General features: G+C 32.2%; 2 protein-coding genes and 1 pseudogene across 2 annotated transcripts; all 3 read left to right on the forward strand.

Moving 5' to 3' along the window:
* The first annotated feature begins 5,296 nt into the window (after window positions 1-5,296).
* Window positions 5,297-6,205, forward strand: LOC136215998 (expansin-A23-like). The gene is made up of 2 exons (XM_066002963.1): window positions 5,297-5,435; window positions 5,565-6,205. Exons 1-2 carry the CDS (start codon window positions 5,303-5,305, stop codon window positions 6,185-6,187), a joined length of 756 nt encoding a protein of 251 aa, XP_065859035.1. The 5' UTR covers window positions 5,297-5,302; the 3' UTR covers window positions 6,188-6,205.
* Window positions 6,206-11,871: 5,666 nt separating this feature from the next.
* Window positions 11,872-12,789, forward strand: LOC136219623 (BTB/POZ and TAZ domain-containing protein 3-like; annotated as a pseudogene).
* A 3,766-nt stretch (window positions 12,790-16,555) lies between these two features.
* On the forward strand, window positions 16,556-19,304 carry LOC136219632 (expansin-A23-like). The gene is made up of 2 exons (XM_066007110.1): window positions 16,556-16,560; window positions 18,686-19,304. Exons 1-2 carry the CDS (start codon window positions 16,556-16,558, stop codon window positions 19,302-19,304), a joined length of 624 nt encoding a protein of 207 aa, XP_065863182.1.
* The last annotated feature ends 2,791 nt before the right edge of the window (window positions 19,305-22,095 follow it).

Consider the following 22,095-nt stretch of genomic DNA (forward strand, 5'->3'; position numbering starts at 1 on the left):
GAAGACGAAACTGGCAAGCCTGACGCCTGCTAAAATTAGACGATAGGATTGGCCTGCAATTCTGGAAGCTGACCAATGAATGACGATAGAAGGCCGTTACTCCCAACGGATATGTCAGAATTCAAATGATTTGAAGCTTCAGAATTCACTATAAAAGGACAAAGTTCATCACTTGGATCCTTACGACATATTCAAGAAAATACAGACAGAAAAGCAAATCTTCACAAGAGTGAAAATCCAAAATAGAAGTTGTCTGAAAAGAAAGCAAGTTCTTACACCCAATTTCCAATCATTGTGTAAAAGTCTAGAGTGAATTTGTATTCATCTAAAGTGTTCTTCATTTAGTGAGAACAATCCTGTATCAATTATAAAGGTTAGAAGAGTGGTGCTGAGTGCTCGGTTTTAGTACTCAGCGGTAGAGAAAATCTGAGTGTTCGGTTATAGCGCTCAGTAGGATTGAGTAGACGAATAGAGGATGGTACTCTTGCATACTCAATTGCTTTGTAAACGGTTTGTGCTCTACCTTTAAAGAGCTCAGTAGTGGATTGAAAAAGCCCGGAAGGATTCTGGGGACTAGACGTAGGCGGTGAGGCCGAACCAGGATAAGTCTGCTGAGTAATCTCTAACCCTTTCTCTTGATATACATATGTATGTGTTGCTTGCTTAAATTACTCAGTATATAATTTGTATAAGCCGATGCTGAGTAATTAGAGTGCTGAGTTGAAAGCTGACCCAAAGTGTTATCTCCCAACTCACGATTGAAACAGCTCTAGTCAGTGTCTGATTAAAGCTGTCTCACACTTCACTCAGCCTTGCTGACCTAAAGCTGAGTTAAATTATCAAACATTTAATTAAGTCAGCATTATTTAGAAAAAAAGTTATATTAGTTCCTAACCCCCCCTTGGAACTAATCATATTAAGTTACACGGGACCAACATTAGCTTTAATCCAATCAGACGGAGGGGGCTGCCATCTAACTTCAATGATTCGAGGGGCCCTATGACGACGGACGTTTAACCCGAGATTGTGGAGAATAGATAACTCCACAACAGAATTCCATACCGATCCGTTGCTGATTTTATCAGAGCTACGAATTGCAGACCAAAGGTAGTGTAATCCCTCATGAATGTTTGGTTCCTTGCTCTAAAAAATAGCAGCATTTCTTACAGACCAGATCAACCAAACAGCGTTGACAAGCGCGACCTGCCAGAGGGAAAGGACTTGCGAACTAAACTTGTGTGAGAAGGCGTATTGCAAGAGTGTCTGTAGAGAAGAATCAAGTACAAGTCTTCTACCAAATAAAGCCGATATGTTGAACCAGATTTGGGAAGCAAAGGGGCAATGAACAAGGAAATGGTCACTCGTCTCATAAGCCATTAAACAGACCGGATAGCGAGATATTAAAGGCAGACCTCTAGCACGGAGCGCATCATGAGTTGGTAAAGCGCCCCAGTATGCACGCCAGCAAACCATGGAGTGCGACGGCTGAATAAAAGGTTTCCAAATTGACTGAAAAACCAAAGGAAAAGTCAGAGGAGCACGTAGCTAGTGATAGAATAACTTTACCGTGAAGAGGCTATTGCTCGCAGGTCTCCAAAAACATAAATCATGTTCAGAGCCATTTCCATGCATATTCCGGATGCGCTGGTGCAACGGACTAGCCAGCATCGGAAGATCCCGCCAGTTGCCATTTTCATAAAAATCTGAGATTCTATCAGTGAGCTTCAAACGGTCTGACATAGAAATCCCAAGCTGTTCAGGCAAGGGCGGCAAAATCCATTCCGAATTCCAGAATGACAACTCAGAAGATGATCCAAATGACCAAAAACAATTCTCCTGTAACTTGAGATAGGCGGCATTGACAGACCACCAAACAGACGATCGTTGCAACCAAAACTTTGGCAAACCAGCCCTGTTTAGAAAGCGCATCCTCAACAAATTAAAGCATAAAGAATTAGAGGAAAGAAAGCCCCACGCCAATTTACCACTCATAGCCAAGTTAAGGGTCGAGAGGTGTTTAATACCTAACCCTCCTAACCCTCCTTCCTTTAAGGACTTTAAGCAAACCTTCCAAGGAACAGTAACAAGCTTTTTGGACAAAACTGAACCCGTCCAAATGAAATTCCTCACGTGTCTATTGAGTCTATTTAGCAAACTCACAGGCCATTTGTAAACCATAAAGTTGTGGATCAGAGAGCTAGTGATAACTGAATTAACAAGTGTCAGCCTACCAGCCATAGAGAGAGACGTCCCCGCCCAGCGCGAGAAAGAGAGAATAATTCTATCCGCAGTCGCCGCAAGGTATTTAGCTTTACTTGGGCGTTCCTCTTTTTCAAGGGATCCCAAGAGTTATTATATCTATTAAATATATATTAGGTTAGATATAATATTTATAATTTTCCTTTATTACTATTTTGACAATTAATTAAAAAAGTCTCTAAAACTCTTCTAATTAATTTCTCTCTGCTTCCATTATTATATATAATATAATATAGATATAGAATCCATCAATGAAAGTGGCAAAGAAACTTAAAATGATAATCGTGACAAAACATGGTTTATAATTGAAATTATAAGTATAATATTTTAATACCTCTTTAATTTTTTTTCACTTCGTCTCTAACTTTAATAAACAACTATTGTGTGAAATTTTATATCTGTTCGTACCAAAAATGCATACAAATAAATTTTTTTAATCCATATGAGTTAGGTAAACCCAAATTAAAAAAATCAGTGGACTTCATCAGGTTATGAATTTGGAAAATTAATCTAAATCCAATTAAACCTAACAATTGAGTCCATATAAAGCTGAAAATCCATATTTTAGACAGAGTTAACAATCGAAACCATTACATTTAGTAACTTATACTAATAAACAATGAAAATATACAAATATTTATTTAGTCATTTTGAAAAAAAAAACACAAATAAAAAAGAAAACATAGACAAGGCAGCGAGATGTGTTGAACAACACGATTGAGAACAACGCATGAAAAAAATTGAATAATTACATTCGGAAACATAACGATTTCCTGTAATTTCTGACACATTTGTTTTTCTGATTTCAATTGTCTATGCCTCTTCTATTTCCATCCGATTTCTTCGATTGGAGATATCAAAGTCTAAATTCTCCCAATTCCTGGAAAAAATCTATTAATACAGTTTATCAATGAAAACCGCTATTAAATAAATATGAATCTCTTAATGAAGTAAGAAAAAAATTATAAAACTATATTATTTAAAGTAAGAACAAAATTATAAGATTAAGAACAAAACTAATACATAATGAAAATTAAAGGAGGTCTTTGATTTCCGGTGACCAATGAATATAATGATGGAATACTATATATCATGCTTTATATATAGGTTTATTTGTGACTTTTGGATTTCTTTCGCTTAGTGTTTTTTTCATTTTCTTGTAACTCATACTTTCTTTTATTACTTTAATTAATTGGCTAATAATTGACAATAAATAATATGTTAATATAGTACTAATGATATAGAGATGATAAAAGTTCATTAACTCATTTATTCTTTTTAAAAAAAAAAAACTCATTTATTGTTTTTGCTCCTACGATGCCAACTAAGCCAAAAAGGCTCTAAAACACTTCTTGTAAATTCTCTCTACATCCGCTATTATATATAGTATAGATTATTAAATTTTTTAATAAATAGGGTCCAATTTTTTTCCATTTAGCACAAGGTCCAAGAATGTTTAAGACGGCCCTGCTGTTTTTCATGGAAGCGATTAAACTAAAAGCTCGAGCTGATAATTAAGACTCAATCATGTATCTTATGTTAATCCACGACATTGTTGAGTTGGCTAAATTCAAAACATGGGCCTCCAGTCGAGTCAATTTCCATCATTATGGAACAGTGGGTTAATATATTACAATTCACATTTCTCAACTATATATTAGGAATTAGTTTCACCCTAACCCAATGCATTGACCTCATAAATATTAATTAAAAAGAAAAAAAACATAATTAAGAGGATGTTTGGTAGCACTTTTTTATGCCCATGTTTGCTTTTTTAGGTAGAGTTTTAGGTGTTTGGTTAGTGACTTACTGTTTGTCTTTTAGCTCTGAAAAATAGTTTTTTACAAAAGCAGAGAATCTCTACTTTTTGGAAATGCAGCTTTTTCCAACAACAAACAGCAAATGGTAACAGCAAACATCAAACAGTAGGTAAAAAAAGAGTTCTAAGCCTTTGAACTATGCATGTTTTAACGATCAAGTCTCTGATCAATTATTTTTTTCACATTGAGCCCCTTGAACATTGACTTCATTATGGATCTGACCCTTATTTAACTTTTCCGTGTAGTTTAGAAGATATGCGTTGTTAAGGGATTCGACTAACTGACGTGGATATTTTCACTTCTATGTGGACAAATAAAAAAAAGAAGTTTCTTAATTAGGGGGAGAGAGTAAAAAGTAAAAAGAAACTACAGAAATCAATTTTTATTTTTAGTAGGTTCTTCAAAGCTCTGATTTCTGTAATTGATTTTTACTTTTTACTCTCTCTCTCGTAGTCAAGAAACTCATATTTTTATTTGTCCACATCAACAAGTCGAATCGCCCAAACGACGTGTGCCGTCCAAAATAGACTAAAAAATTAATTAAAGATCGAATCCATAATGAAATCAATGATTAGGACAAGGGCTGAACCTGGGCTATGAAATGAGAGGCGCCCGCCCAGGGCCCATAACGGTAAGGGGCCTAAAAAATATTTTTATAGTGTGGATATAAATACAGAGGTAAATATGTAATATTAGAATTAATTGGTTGAGTTATGAGGAGTTTCCTAATGATTGCGGCAAATTCTACACTTCTTTTGAATCGTTAGGGTTTAATTTCGCTCTGATCCTAAGTAATATAAAGAGATGGATGTCTAGTTTTTTTATATTAAGAAATGAACCGTTGTAGAATGCAATTGGATAAAAATAAAGAAGTATTTAAAACTTTGAAAGTTGAAGAGGGTAATTGAAGTTTTTGACCAAGCACAGACTAAAAACATATGTATTAAGACAATCCATTTGGGTAATTCTATAAAATAAAGCTGATTTCTTAGCTTTTATGTTAGAAATGGTAATAGAAATCTTGCAGAAATCTTAGTAATTGATGATTAAATTAAAATATATTGCAGAAATCTTAGTAATTGATGATTAAACTATACCAATTCGAAAATCTTGCCCATTAATTACAGAAGTAATTGCTGATTGAATGTATTTGATTTATTTCCATACTAATTACGCTTTATAAGTTTATATATATAGAGCAGGAACTAGACATTCCTAGCATCATGAAATTTCCTGTAGTCATATTAATATTTTTCATTTCATTTTTGGGTACAATTATTACTCAAACATCAGCAGATCAATGGCATGATGCACATGCAACATTCTACGGTGACATGACCGGAGCTGAAACAATGCGTAAGTACATATGTGAATTTTAATTTCATCTGTACCATTTAATTTCCTTCATTTCTTTCTAAAAAAACTAACAATCCAATACTGAAAATTGTTACTAATTACTGACTTATCTAAAAAAATTGAGTGCAGAAGGAGCTTGTGGGTATGGAGATCTGTTCAAACAAGGATATGGATTAGAAACAGCAGCCTTAAGCACAGCACTTTTCAACAATGGTGGAATTTGTGGAGCCTGTTTTGAGATAATGTGTGTAAATGATCCAAAATGGTGCATACATAATGCTGGGACTATTAAAATTACTGCCACAAATTTTTGTCCACCAAATTACTCAAAACCACATGAGAATTGGTGCAATCCACCCCAACATCATTTTGATTTATCCATGCCTATGTTCACCAAACTTGCTAACTACAAAGCTGGAATTATACCTGTCAAATATCGAAGAATTTCGTGCTCGAAAAAAGGTGGAATTAAATTTGAGATTAAGGGTAATCCTTACTGGATTCTTGTGTTATTGTATAATGTTGGAGGGGCTGGAGATGTTACAAATGTCAAAATTAGAGGTTCAAAAACTAATGGATGGCTTCAAATGTCGAGAAATTGGGGTCAAAATTGGCAGATTGGAAGTAATTTGGTAGGCCAAAGTTTGTCTTTCAAAGTCACTGTTAGTGATGGAAAAACATTGGAGTTTGACAATGTTGCTGCTTTCAATTGGCAATTTGGAAATTCTTATGATGGAAAATTCAATTTTTAGGATTAGGGTTTGAATAATTAGGGATATTTTAAGTTTTTTTGGGGTTGAATTTTATCATTTTATGTTTTTTGATTAGCTGTTTATCAAATTATTAATAGTGGTGAAATAAACATTAACCCGTTTTCACATCATTTCTTCTTGTCTGTTATTTTCTTTTTTGTGCAAAAAATGGTATTTTCAATTATTTTGTTTGAAAAATTGTATTTTCTTACTTGCTAGATATAAGATATAAGATATAAGAACAATGCAATATGGAAAGAAAATAGATAAGGTAATTTTATTTTAATATGGAAACTGTTATTTCATATGTTATTACCAATATTTGATCAGAAAAGTGACAACAAAAAGGTAAATATAAGTTAAAAATGGAAAATTATACAAAACAACGCAATGACATAAATTAATATTAATTATACAAATTTTAATCATAATTATAATTCTAATGTTGATAGAAAGACATATTTTAACCAACTAGACATAAAAAAAAAAAATTACAATTTGAAAGAGCTTTACAAGCAACATGGTCGACAACCTTATTCGCTAACCTTGGAAGGCACTTGAAAGTCATTTCTACTTCGGATTAAACTTCTACACCTTTGTATAATAACCCAAAACTCGAAAAGATATTCCTTAGCAGAGTTAATACTATATCGACCATCGTTCTTAAGTCAGATTCTACTTGAATACATGACAATTGAAGGGAGATAATCCAATCAAGAGCAACGCGTAAAGTGATAGCTTCAGCAGTCCGGACCTCACATAGGTATTTATGAACGAGCTGCGACAAGCTAGAAAGTTATCGTCGTGACGTCTTATAACAATACCATTATCATTGCAGAACTCCGAAGAAAAGAGACCAGCCTTCTGTCACTCGTTGGTCCAGGGTCGACCATGTTGGAATTATTCATGGTCGACCCTGTAATTGAACACAACTAAACCAAACCAAGTCTTTGCCTATCTCGGTCGGGTGGAGATACACACAGCCACTTCAAATTTAAAAGTAATAAAATTAAAATTGTATGGAAACATATTTAGCATAAAACCATCATTTTAGAGTTTTTCTTATGATAATAAAAATAATAATTGTGTCAAATGTATAGCCGTTGAAGATCATAAACTCAGATTCGTCAATGTTTTCATAGAATTCATCTTCTTTGCCACTCAATATCAAAAACTCTATATGAGCTTGTGGGTATGGAGATCTCTTAAAAAACACCACTTTTCAACAATGGTGGAATTTGTGGAGCTTGATTTGAGATAATGTATGCAAATTGGCCCACAATGGTGCATACACAAAAAACGGTATAATTTTTAATTTTTTTCCTATTCTGATTTCTAGTTATGTTGATATGCTAAATTAGTTTCTCCTTTATTTGTACTAATAGGTGATTAGTTATGGAAACGGACACAAGCATCAGAAATGTTATTTTCTAAGGTTTGGATCGGTCTTATGATTACAGATGCCCCGTATGCTTAGGTGAATATGAAGCCGATGAAATACTGAAGAAAATACCGGCTTGGGGTCACACATTCCACAAGGAGTGCATTGATCGCTCATATAGCGATCAATGCACTCCATGTGGAATGTGTGACCACAAGCATGTATTTTCTTCAGTATTTCATCCGCTTCATATGGACCTAAGCATACGGGGCATCTGTAATCATAAGACCGATCCAAACCTTAGAAAATAACGTTTTCCGGTGCCCGTGTCCGTTTCCATAACTAATAAGCTATTAGTGCAAATGAAGGACAAACTAATTTAGGATATCAACATAAGTAGAAATAAAAAGTATATTAAAATATACAGTTGTGCTCATATGACCTATTAGGCTGATTAAATATAAGCCTTAGAATACTTTGAATCTCCACTCTACGATTTCAATGTAAACATTACTGTAAAAATATATAATCAAAGAAAGGTATTAAATTCATTATTATTATTATTATTATTTTGACCGAGTAAAACTTTAGTTCCTAAAAGTTAACTTAATGGTTTATTAGTGGCTGATTATTAAGGAGATATGGAGAATGATTTAATACAGATCTTTAAATGGGTCTCTGTTTTATGCTGGTTATTCTTTGTTCGGGTTCCGGTAGAACTATTTTTTATTTGGAGCTCTAGTACTGGATTTGTGATTGGAGCTGTCAACTTCAGATGCTTTGACGAATAAAGGCTTTTCTTGGATATGGTCTTCTTTTTGGACTTCTGATTATTTGCTTCCCATTGGAGCTTTCAGGAAGTTCTGTAATTCCTCTTGGATATTTTTACATAGATTTTTTTCTCTAAATTGATTTAATGTGTCATTAAATGATAATCTGTTTTATGCTAGTTAGTTATTCTTCATTCTGTTTCCTGACGAACTATTTTGTAGTTGGAGCTCGAGAACTGGATTTGTGATGGTAGCCTATCAGCTTCAGATGCTTTGACAAATAGAGGGTTTTTTTTTTGCTCTACCCCATACCCATCTACTGCAATTTAATGCTTTCTTTCTTGAACAATTGGGTTGCACCAAGTCCAGTTAAAGGTTAGTTTTTAATTTCAGTTTCTAGTATAAAATATCCACAATGTTCTGTTTTATTTACTCTGGTTTTGATAATTCTCCTTTCTTTATTCCTATGCAAATGAGTTGGTTTTTCTGCCGTTGAAGGTTAGTCCAGTTGGTTTTGATAATTCTCCTTTCTTTGTTTACTCTGTTTTATTCCACAATGTTTTCATAGAATTCATATTCTTTGCCGTTGAAGATCAAAAACTCAGATTCTTCAATGTCTTTATAGAATCCATCTTCTTTCCCATTCAATATCAAAAACTCAGAGAGAAGAGAGAGAGAGAGAAGGGAAGTGGAATTAAGAGAATGGTGAAAAGAAAAAGGATATGGTTGAAATTGTGGAGCCTTATTTGAGATGTGTGCAATGGTGCATACACAAAAACAGTATAATTTTTAACTTTTTCCCTATGTTTGCGATTTGTTATTTGTTACTCATGATGAGTAGACTTGTTCATAGGGTTTGCCAGATCACAACTAATTGTAGGTGGAGTTTGGTAGGTGTGTGGTGGTTATTGGTCTTTACTCGAACTCCCCATCTTGCTACGGGGTGATTGTAGACAATTGCAAAAGGCTTTTGAGATTTAAATGGTGTTCCCATTAATGAAAGTTTGTCAGTTGGAAAAAACGGTAGAAACTAGAATTAAACAATTTAGCCTGAGAATAACCAAAACAATATAGACTGTTGGAAGTATGCCTTAGTTAATTTATTAGCAGATAATGTTTTATTTAATTATTTGAATTCAGGATTAGTTATTGCTTATGTTTAGGAGAAGTTATGGAAGTCAGTTGTAACTGATGTTTGTAATTCTGTATAAATTTCCTGAAGTTCAATAGAAGATTAGTGTTGGTTCCAAACTCTTTAGGGTTGGTTCCAAACTCCTAAATGTTAATTACTACAAAATGGTATCAGAGCAAATTATCTTGAGGGATCTGTGAGAATGGAAGTAGATGCAGTATCTTTTAATCAGGTTGCTGCACCAGTTTTTTGATGGCCAGAATTAGCAAGCTTAGGATACTTTGAAGGGTCTCTATCATGGCAATGATAGAACAAGAAGAAAAGGAGACTCTACAAGAGTTTTCTGATAAACGGTGATAAATAAAAGGGTTGGGCATATTCAAAAGAATTGTAGAACCAAGTCTGAAGAAAGTGTCAAGTTGACACATGTTGCCGAAGAAGAAGAAGAAACATTGTTTTGAAATTGGTGAGATGTGCACCAATATGAAGCAAATTGATGGGAAAGTACATCAATATGAAGCATTTGGAGAGAAGTGCTCCAATTCTAGAATGGTGATGGGAAAGGACATCATCAAAACAAATTTTGAAACAAGTTGGGTGTTTGTAAACACTAAGGCAAGGAGGAGTTTGTTGGAAATATGCCTTAGTTAATTTATTAGCAGATAATGTTTTATTTAATTATTTGAATTCAGGAGAAGTTATTCAGTTATTGCTTATGTTTAGGAGAAGTTATGGAAGTCAGTTGTAACTGATGTTTGTAATTCTGTATAAATTTCCTGAAGTTCAATAGAAGATTAGTGTTGGTTCCAAACTCTTTAGGGTTGGTTCCAAACTCCTAAATGTTAATTACTACATAGACCCATATAACTTAAAGAAAGCAAAAATTGACTAATGAATACTTGTAGAATTCAAAGAATAACAAAACTTGTAGAATTCAAAAACTTCATAAGAGAGAAAAACTAATGGTAACAACCTTCAAATTCTCATATAACACAACCACATTTTGTATCCTTTCCTCCCATTTCTTCACAAACCATAAATCTCCCCAAAATGCTACTTTCATGGTTCAATAACAAAGTGAGAGCTCCATCTCTTATTCTCTCACCATTCACAGCTTCCACTGCACTCTCATTAATAGCCACACCAGAAGAACTAAGATTCACATGAAAATTCTTCTTAATGACGACCTCCGATCCTGACTCTTCGAAAATTAAATTCCCAACTACAGTAGAAGAAACAACAGCATTATTATTTAATAACATAGAAGCTTTCACATCTTCGCAATTGGCTGACTGTGATTGTGAAGTTCGAGAAAGCTGTTAAGTGAGAATTAGAGATGTTGAAAGGGTAGACTATGGATGAATTAATTAGAAATGTAGGTACTGGAAACTCTGGTCGGAATCAGTAAAACCCAATCGGAATAATTATAATATGAAATGCCTGTTAACAATCATGTCAATAGATTTCAGACCTCAACCTTGAAAACAAAGACAAATAAAATTGTGCATGTCTTTTTTAGGCTTACCTATAGAGTGGAACTTTGCAAGCTTCTGGCTCATTGCATATATTGGAATGTAGTTCAAGAAGGTGCCACATATGTTTGCAGTGAACACATCAACCAGGAACTCGAGTCTTGCAATTCGAGTAATGTCATAGTAAATTTTCAAGTCCTTTACAAGCAGGAAATTTGCACTTGATCTACCAATCTCTCAGTACTTTGTCACCGGGAACAATTGTCCTGCATCCATCGCTCCATATGTGAAGGAGGGCCTTCATTATCAGGTTGAGTTACACGTACACCTTTTTCTCTTCGATTCTCCTCAACCTTTCTTCTTCTCTCTGAATGAATGCAAAAGACAATAGTTCCTTAAGTTGAATACTTGTATGGAACACATCATAATATTAAGAAATACATGACATGACATAATTAATATTATCAGAATAGTATAACTAAAAGATGAATGGTTTCAATATATTATCTCAATATTCTATTCTATTAATAAGTTACTTTATTTTTCAAAGGAACTTACATAATCTGCTTCAACTACAAAATTTTAGAAGCGCTTTTTCAAGGTCAGGATTAGAGCATGTCTCATAACTTTTCATCCATCAGTCGATGATATAGATTTAAAATCCTTCACAATCATACGAACACAAATCAAAGAGAGGCGTGGAGAATCACAAGCCCTTGGTAACTGAAGCACATCTACTTCATTTGCTTTGTCAACCAAACTGTGCTCCAGAAAGTGTACACAATTTTTTTTGAGTGATTAGTTTGAACAAACTTGTTCATATCTTCTTTCTCAAAGCTGAATTTGTATATAAAAGAACGAATTCTATTAAGACATCGTAAAGCAAAAACAGCCAAACTCTTTCTCTAAGACTACCAATATATGTACATATGATATAGTATTTGTAGTCTTAGAGAAAGAGTTTGGTTGTTTTTGTTGTACTATGTCTTAATAAAATTCGTTCTTTTATATGCAAATGCAGCTTTGAGGAAGAAGATACGAAGAAGTTTATTCTTCATTTACTAGTTTTGTCACACTCATATTCAATCCAACCACTCAAGAGGATTTGTGTACATTTTCTAGAACAGTTGACTTGACGAAGAAAATGAAGTAGATGTGTTTCAGTAACCAAAGGCATATGATTCACCACGACAATCCTTGATTTGTGTTCGTATCATTGTGAATGATTTCAAATCTATATCATCGACTGATGGATGGAAAGTTACGATACACTCTAATCCTGAACTTCAACAAGAGCTTTTGATATTTGTAGTTGAAGCAGATTATGTAAGTTTCTTTAGAAAACAAAGCAACTTATTAATAGAATAAAATAAAATAAAATATGGACATAATATGTATTGAAACCATTCATCTTTTGGTTATACGATTTTCGTAATATTAATTATCTCATGTCATGTATTTCTTGATATTATGATCTGGTCCATACATGTATTCAACTTAAGGAACAGTTATCTCTTGCATTCATTCAGAGAGAAGAAGAGAGGTTGGGGAGAATCGAAGAGAAAAAGGTGTAAGTGTAACTCAACGTGACAATGGAGGCCCTCCTTCACATATGGAGGGATAGGTGCAGGACAATTGGTCCCTGTGACAAAGTGCTGAGAGGTTAGCTGATCAAGTGCAAATTTCCTACTTGTAAAGGACTTGAGAATTTTCTACGACATTACTCAAATTTCAAGACTCGGGTTCCTAGTCGATGTGTTCACTGCAAACATATATGTCACCTTCTTGAACTGCATTCCAATATATGCAATGAGCCAACATCTTGCAAGGTTCCACTTTGTAGGTAACCCTAAAAAAGGCATGCACAATTTTATTTGTCTTTGTTTTCAAGGTTCGAGTTCAGGGTCTGAAATCTTTTGACATGATTGTTAACATGCAGTTCGAGGAAAAAATGCATATTACAAAGCCTCCTTAAGCTTACATATATTCTAAGCATTAAGATTAAGAAATCATTTCAACATACGTTAAAAACTTTTGGCATATTATTAATCATGTCTCCAATCCTAATTAATATCTTCTTAATGGTATTTACATATCCTAATGTGAGCCTCTCAAAATTATTTGACTAAGGTATAGGTTAGTTATGCCTATAATGCATTAACCGAACTAACCAATTTTCTAATGATATTATCACCGAAATTAAAGCAGAAATTTCCACTACGCCAAAACCCTCTTCAGATGACGGTTAAAAACCGTCGTCCCGCGACATATAAACTGTCATGGGGTCGCTACCGTATGTTGCACATTCAGACGACAGTTAGGTTTTATCATGTTATGGCATGACACATGACATTAGCCTATTTGTGTATTGTCATCTTACTCTTGTTACGATGCAGCTTATTTATTACTACCGTCACCTTTAATGTCATCACATGAGATACTAATAATTAAAACCGTCAAGTTGACGTGTGGAAAATTGGCATATTGAATTTGCGATGACAGTTCGTATAATAATTTCTGCCCGTTATAGCTTGTTTTAGATGACATAAGTCTTAATCAATCATGTCAAACGATTTATTTTCAGATGAGAGATTCGTTATTTTAATGTCTTGTTATTGTTGTTTAGATGATATTTTTTAAAATTAAAATGTCACTTTTTGCTTTCTTCGTATGAATTTCTGGCTTTTACCTTAATAATGAAACATACTTAAATATGAACATGAAATTCTGTATATCAATGGTTTTAATTTTATTGGAGACCAATACTCATAATCTGTTTAAATTTGTACACATACATTTGAGAGTGGAGTTATTAATTGAGTTTGTCTTAAGGTTTGAGTTGTTGATTTTTTTTTCTTTCTTTCCAAGCCTTCAACATCGGTGAAGGTAATTGGAAGCTGAAAAAAAAATCAAGTTTAACTATTTTGAAATCGGGTAGTGTACTTTGGAATTTGAGATGGGAAATTCAAATAAGTTTGATATTTAGTTAATGTGTTTTAGGAAGAAATAATGAGTCTGGTGTTGGTGGTTTAAGATACTTATATGGCCTTTGTATATATCCAATGTTGATGGATAAGTTGTTCACTGAAGATTGTTTGATAAAAAAAAAGTTATAAATTTTATGTCCATTATAAGAGTAAAGTTACAACTCCTTTATGTTGTAGAAGTCCAATTAAAGGATTGGAATGGTTATTGATTTCTTTTAGTGTGGCTTTAGTAATAATTTAGAGTTGGTGCGATAAGAATTTTAGTTAGCAGTTATCATAATAAAGGAATTTTTGTATATTGCTTTCATAGTCCGGAAAATTATTAAGATATTAGTAAGGGTTTAAGTTACTTTTATTTCGGGGATTGTTTGATCAAGATCGTATTTGCTTAAGGCTCAATCAATATTAATAATTATTGAATTGTTTCCTTTTTAATTTACTTCTTTCCTTATTAAATTCCTATCGTACAATCCCGTATGGTGTTTGTATATTGTTTGATAATTCTAATTAGGTGTTAAGTAAATCAATATTCATGGCGATTGAATAAATAAAAGGAAAGTATCAATAAAAAAGTAATTAAGTTAATATCTTGGTTCGTAAGAATAATATATATTAATCAGCAATTTACCATAAAATATATGATTGGTTTTATTTCCATAATTCGAAAATCTTGCCCACTAATTACGCTTTTTAAGCTTATATATATATATAGAGCAAGAACTAAACCTATATCCACCATTCTTAAAAAATGCCCTGCATCAGACATTTCTTGCAATCATAATATTTTTCATTTCATTTTTTTTTGTCGCACAAGCATTACTAATTTCATTTTATTTCTCAATGGAGTCGAAGTGACCCTATCCCTCCCTCCGCAATCCTGATACTTCCCATTTGTATAGGGTTTTTAGACCCCTTTTAGCTCGTTTTTGCTTTATTTCCTTTCAATTTTAGTATCGTTTTGTTAGCTTTGAGTTAAAATAAGTAATTTCTAGTATTTATGGAGTTTTATGTGTTTTCAGGCGTTTTTAGGCCTATTTGAGTATTTCCGAACCAAACCCGAGCCTTTTGGAGTAATTCTGGACAATTTAGGGACCGTCAGAGCACTTTTGGGATTCGTCAGGGACCATTAGAGAAGATTTCAGAAGTCCAGAGACCAAAATGAAGAAAAACCGGCCCTTTTGACCCATTTGGATGCCTGTGTCGTCGAGACACATGGCTGTCTCGCCAACACAGGCACTGTCTCGTCGAGACACCATACTATCTCGATGAGACAGCCACTCGTCTCGATGAGACAACCTCTGTCTCGACAAGACAAGGCGGGAGAGGCGCAAAAACGCCTCTCCCTTGCTGGAATGTCGAATCTTTATGCCTAAAAACCCCTTTTAAATGTGGGAAATGACTGTTGTACCCTCCGGAGACCTAGGGTTTCCTCGCTACGTCTATAACTAGCGAGCTAATCTCAGTCCTTTAGGGGGAGGAGGCATTCAATAAATTAGAGAGCCGCTAGGGCTTTCTCTCCTCCATAATGTAGATTTATCTTTTTATTTAGATTAGATTTCCAGCTTTCTAAATTAGGTTTATTTCAGTTTTTATTTTCTTTTGTTGAAGAACAATTAGAAGCTCAGTATCTTCTATTTCTGTAACGGAATCGACAAAGCGGGTTTTGGATTTCTATCTCTCACTCTTGTCTTTTACTTTTATATTTCATTGAAGCTTTTTCCATTATTCCTATTGTCCTATTGCTATGATTGGTTTGTCTATGAAATGATCCTCATCCAATTTGGGATGGGGATGAAATTGATTGTATGAATATGTATGATTAGGGATCTAGGGCCTTTTGATTGATCAGTTTATCTGTACCTGTATTGTTCGCCTTATGGCGCAACTCCCTGCTATGAAGAGATGACCTAACTTCTTCCAGAGTCACAGTATCTTTACCAGTAATGAATGATTGAACAAAATTCTCATATGAAAGCAGTAAAGACACCAACAATCAAAGCAACATCTTCATCTTCAATTTTCACATCAATATTACGTAATTCTAATAATAATGTGTTCAATTGATCTAAATGATCCCTGAGTTGCGTACCTTCCTGCATTCGCAGGCCAAACAGACGTTGTTTTAGAAGAAGTTTGTTTGTTAGAGATTTTATCATGTATAAGGTCTCTAACTTCATCCACAGACCAGCAACAGTCTCTTCATCTGAGACCCCAGTGATGACGTCATCTACGAGACACAACATAATTGTCCAATATGCCTTTTCTTCCAGAATCGCCATCTCAGTAGTGAGCTCTCCCGTTGCTTTCTTCAACGGCGTCCACCAACCTTGTTATTTTAAAAAAGCCCGTATTTTAATCTGCCATAGACTGAAACTATTTCTCCTAGTAAACTTTTGGATTTTCACGTTCATAGCAGACATCTTTCTCTCCAAAAAACAAAACACCAATCAGAAACCAAGAGCTCTGATACCAGTTTGTTGTGCGAAATTAACGAAAGATAAATAAGTAAATAATAGAAACACAGATTTACGTGGTTCACCAACGTTGTGTTGGCTAGTCAACGGGCAGAAGGAGAATAATATTTATTAGGAGGCAGAAAAACAAATTACATGGTTAGGTTTACATAATGGGGTATTGATAATACCCAATCTAACCTAATCCTACTTGGAACCCATGACCTAATCCAACTATGAACCCATGATCCTAATCCAACTAGGAACCCATGATCCCACAATGTCCGCACGATTCCGAATCCAAATAGAAATCGAAAACACAATATTACTCTGGATAGGAAACAAGATATAGTGATTCAAGGTATTATGACACGTTAGACATTAATTATATCTAAGATATTTAGTATATTAATAACAAATTATAGAAATTACGTTAAAACGCTAACAACTAAATTTGTTACATAAAGTAAAACCTCAATAAATGAATATTCGATAAATTAGTAACCTCGATTAAATAATAATTTTCTTCGGTCCCGACTAGGACCGATGGAATAAAGTAATAACATCGCTAAATGAATAAGATAATAATTTTAATAAACTTCATTGGGGCCCACTAAAAATATAAAATAATAATTCATTAAATGCGTATGAAATTTACATACATAATTCATAAAATAAAGCACTTCCAAGACAATTTTTGTTTCAAATTTTATTCTTTACTAGAATATATTTTGAAGCAAACTAGACTCAATTTTATCTTTAACTTTTTGGAGGACATAAACTACATTCAACACATTCTTCTTATTTTGAAGCAAGTAACTTGTTAAAATATGTACGTACGGAAATTGTTGATTGACTAATAGAGAGATCAAACTTTTTTTAACCCACTGTTGCAAATCTTTTTGACTTGAAGAGGGATGTTTATTTTTGTATTCACATAATGCTTTTCTCATCTCATCAACTAGCATATACTTTTTTACACCTTTCAAATGAGTAGCCATGGAAGAAAATATATAATATATGAATTTTTTTATGTTTTGGTATATGAAGTTAAACTATATTTGTTTATTTATAAATTCTATATAGTGCACTTGAAACAATTGAAAACATTTCATATTCTAACCCTTCATATTTTAATGTATGTACATGAATTCTATTTGGAATCACACCAACCTAAGATTAATAAATTTCTTTTTGGCAAAACTAATAAACTTTAGATACAATGCACCATCATTAAGTAATTGTTTATTTATTTTATTTTTTATTTACCGAAAAAATTAATTGTTTAATTTGAGAAAATAATGTAAAAAATAAAAACTATTCTATAAACTAATAAATATTAATTTATCGATAAATTAGTAAAATATTCATTTATCGATAATTTTTTTTTGATGAACATACTTACTTCATTAAATGAGAAGAGTAGAAATACATAACAAAACCATAAGGAATAAAATCCTAACAATTTATCGATAAATTAATAACCTCGTATAAGATAATAATTTTCCAGGTCCTAAGAATATATATTTATAGAGGTTTTACTATATATTTTTGGTTTCAAACTATCTAAAATATTTAGTGCATTATTAATATAGTTACAAATAACCTATCGAATTAAAAAAAAATAACCAAAAAGAAATGTACGAAACTAGTTCAATTTATTGACAAACTTGTTTGGAATATCTGATGTGACAGTTAAATAACAGTCAAGCTAGTCTTTTTAAAATTTTGGTAACACATAGGTAAAATTGATATTTCTTGGAAATATTAGGGTTATATTTGCACCATTTCGTACGTTAGGGCTAAATGTGCACTTCTTTTGACACGTTCGGATTAAATTTGGTTCTTATCCCTAAGTAATATAAATTAATGGATGTCTAATTTCAACTTACAAATGATTTTTTTAGATTATTAAAATTATTATATTATGGTTCGGTTTGGCTTAATACATTTGTTATACTTTATATTTGGCTCAAAACTTCACCTGCCCATTCAACTTTCAAAAGTTCCAAATAACTTTATATTCATGTCCAATTGCATTCAATAACTCCATATTCTTGTCCAGATTTATTCAATAACCCTATATTATTGTCCAATTGCATTTAATAACTCCATATTTTTATTGCATTCAATAACCCAAAAACTTTAATTTACCCTTGAAAAGTTCTTAATTATCATTTTCTTTCTGACATGTTTCGAGAACTTTGACACGTGGCAGGGCATGTCTCTCATTTCCTTTACTATTCTTGAAGTCTCTACAAATTTGTTTTTGGGGGGTTTTGTATTCTAATATAAAATTTGAGAGCATGTGGGTATGGAGATCTGTTCAAACAAGGCTATGGGTTAGAAACAGCAGCCTTAAGCACAGCACTTTTCAACAATGGTGGAATTTGTGGAGCCTGTTTTGAGATAATGTGTGTAAATGATCCACAATGGTGCATACCAAATGCTGGGACTATTAAAATTACTGCCACAAATTTTTGTCCACCAAATTACTCAAAACCAGATGGGAATTGGTGCAATCCACCCCAACAACATTTTGATTTATCCATGCCTATGTTTACTAAAATTGCTATCTACAGAGCTGGAATTATATCTGTCAAATATCGCAGAATTTCGTGCTCCAAACAAGGTGGAATTAAATTTGACATTAAGGGCCATCCTTACTGGATTCTTGTGTTATTGTACAATGTTGGAGGGGCTGGAGATGTTACTAATGTCAAAATTAGAGGTTCAAAAACTAATGGATGGCTTCAAATGTCCAGAAATTGGGGCCAAAATTGGCAGACTGGAAGTAACTTGGTAGGCCAAAGTTTGTCTTTCCAAGTGACTGTTAGTGATGGCAAAACATTGGAGTTTGATAATGTTGCTGATTCTAATTGGCAATTTGGAAATTCTTATGATGGAAAATTCAATTTTTAGGGTTAGGGTTTGAATAATTAGGGATATTTTAAGTATTGTTGGGTGTTGAATTCTACCATTTTATGTTTTTTGATTAGCTGTTTATCAAATTATAATAATGATGAAATACCAGTTTTCACATAATTTCTTCTTGTCTATTATTTTCCTTTTGCTGCAAAAATGGTATTGTCTATTATTTTAATTATTATTATTTTATTTGAAAAATAGTATTTTCTTATAGGAACATAATCCTATGACAGGGAAAGAAAATAGATAAGGTAAATTTATTTTAATATGAAAAACTATCATTTCATATATTGTTACCAATATTAAAGTCACAACAAAGAGGTAAATATAAGGGTCAAATACATGAATATCATAATTAACTACAAAATTACAACTAAGTCATATCACCAAACTTTTTTTTTTTTGAAACTACCAAACTTAATTCTTAATATGTTATTATTTTCTATATATTATGATTTTACACCATAATTTAAGAAATCTAGACTCGAATTCATAAATCATAAACCCTAGAAAATAGTTTTAAAAGTACTGATTTTACTAGTTTGGCATAATCTAATATTATGACTTGACATAGTTGTAAATAGTTTTTAAAAGATGAATTTCTATGTAATTTTCCCTAAATATAAGTTGAAAATTGATATCAAAATTTAACATTAGAGATTTAAATCTATTACAGTTAAACCTCGATAAATATAAATTAATAATTATTGAATTACATACAATATATATATATATATATATATATATATATATATTTGGGCCAGTTATAAATAGGAATAACTTCCCAAACGTTATTTGTTATGCACTATTCAAGTCTCACCTTTAGAAACTATGCCTTTATATAGTAATAATTATATATATATATATATATATATATATATATATATATATATATATTAAGAATTCAAACTAAATTATAAAAATATTAAAAATAACTATTGAAATGATCTATGAATTGGAAACATAAAGTAAAACTTGAAAGTATAAATATAGTATTCTCATTGATGTTTACATTTTTCCATAAATCTCTAAATTGAAATTCTAAATATTTAATTTGTTCCATTAATGTCTATTGGTATACATTCTATATAGACCATGCATGTCTATGATAATTTTTACCAATTTCAAGCGGTACTATTTCATATTCCTTAACCAGGCCTCCAATTTAAAATTTTATGTGTTGAGAAATTTTATTATACCAAACTCTATTTAGTAATAACCTCCCAATTGTTATACAAATAACCCGATCTCAAGTGTATTCCTATATAGAAGTTTTACTGTATATATATACCAACATCTTTCAATCAATCAACTAGAAGTCATTTCTTTTGAAAAAATGCATCTTTGTTTGATTGTTTTTTTCTTTCCACCTAAACCAAAATGAACATCATCCTTTAACTTTTTGTAGTGCAAATACAACTTCTGGTATATTTTGCTCATATCGTAGCAAGTAGTTGTTTTGATTCAAGTAATACTTTAAGTGATATCTTTGGATTTTTCTTACCACATACAATGTGCGCATTTTACAATGAAAATTTATCTATAAAATAATAAATATTGATTTATCAATAAATGAATAATTTATTCATTTATCGATAAATAAATAATCTCGCCTAATCTATATTTTTTTTTCGATCCTAAGGATATTCATTTATTGAGGTTTTACTGTATAAAGATGACACCTGACCTAATTATAATATTACAAAAACTATTCAATATACTTTAGTGGTGCACATCTACTGTATAAAGATGACACCTGACATAAAGATTGATATTAACTTAATTACTTTTTGATTTGTTTTATTTATTCATTCGTTACTAATATTGATTTACTTAAGCTTTAAAAATGAAACAATAAAAAATCATTAATATTGATTGAATCTAGAATAGGAAATCAATGTGTTCAGGAAAATGGCTTCATGGACGGTCTAGCGATGTCTAAGCTCACGAAATCGAGAATTCATTCTTATTTTCCTTGATTAGTCCATTTAGGCTAATAGATTTGTAAATATATAATAATATGAGGGTTATATCGGTAATTATTCTTTAAGGGTTATTTTTGCAATTGTTTCAAGTATAATATATATTGAAATATTGTTGGATACATTTTTTAAGGATATATATATTACAAATACAAATGTTTTCTATATTAAATCATTTTAAATTTTAATTTAATTTATATAATAATTTGTTTATTAATAAAGAAAATATTAAATAAAAAAATATAAATCTGATAAATCACGATAGTCTTTTCTTTGAGACTCCATAGAAAAATGGAAAATTGCAGGACCAAAAAACAACAGAAAATATGTAAACAGTTGTAATTTGCCATCGAAAGTTATTTTATTATATGTTATTTATAATACCACATAGTATGAAATTTTGAAGATCACACAATCTAACCAGTCACTTTCTATGATAAAGGCGATCTACAAATGCTTTGGACCATAGGCATAACCGTGCCTTTGGTTGTGGAGGTGGAATAAAGAGAAAAGAATTGTGAGGATCAACATCTACTTATGAAAAGGAGCTTGAGGTTAAAATTGCATGGGTGTGTAAAGTTTGTGGACAGAGGTATAGGGTCATCGAGACTCCATCGAGACATAAAATGAAATTAGTGATACTTGTTGCGACAATAATGTCAATTTGTATTTAGAATCTATAAAGAATATTGCATCAGTGATGAAATATGTGAAGGCTTACTTATCCTAATGCTTAGCACGAGACATTTTACTATAGCTTACCAATAGAAACGTGACAATTGTGCACTTTCTTTCCTTACACC

This window comes from Euphorbia lathyris, chromosome 1 (assembly GCF_963576675.1).
Source record: "Euphorbia lathyris chromosome 1, ddEupLath1.1, whole genome shotgun sequence".
NCBI classification, from domain to species: Eukaryota; Viridiplantae; Streptophyta; class Magnoliopsida; order Malpighiales; family Euphorbiaceae; genus Euphorbia; species Euphorbia lathyris.

Excerpts from the sequence above, each read along its gene's own strand:
- LOC136215998 (XM_066002963.1), top strand. The coding sequence starts at position 5,303 with ATGAAATTTCCTGTAGTCATATTAATATTTTTCATTTCATTTTTGGGT. Across the intron at positions 5,436-5,564 it reads GACCGGAGCTGAAACAATGC|AAGGAGCTTGTGGGTATGGA; the intron begins GTAAGTACATAT and ends AATTGAGTGCAG.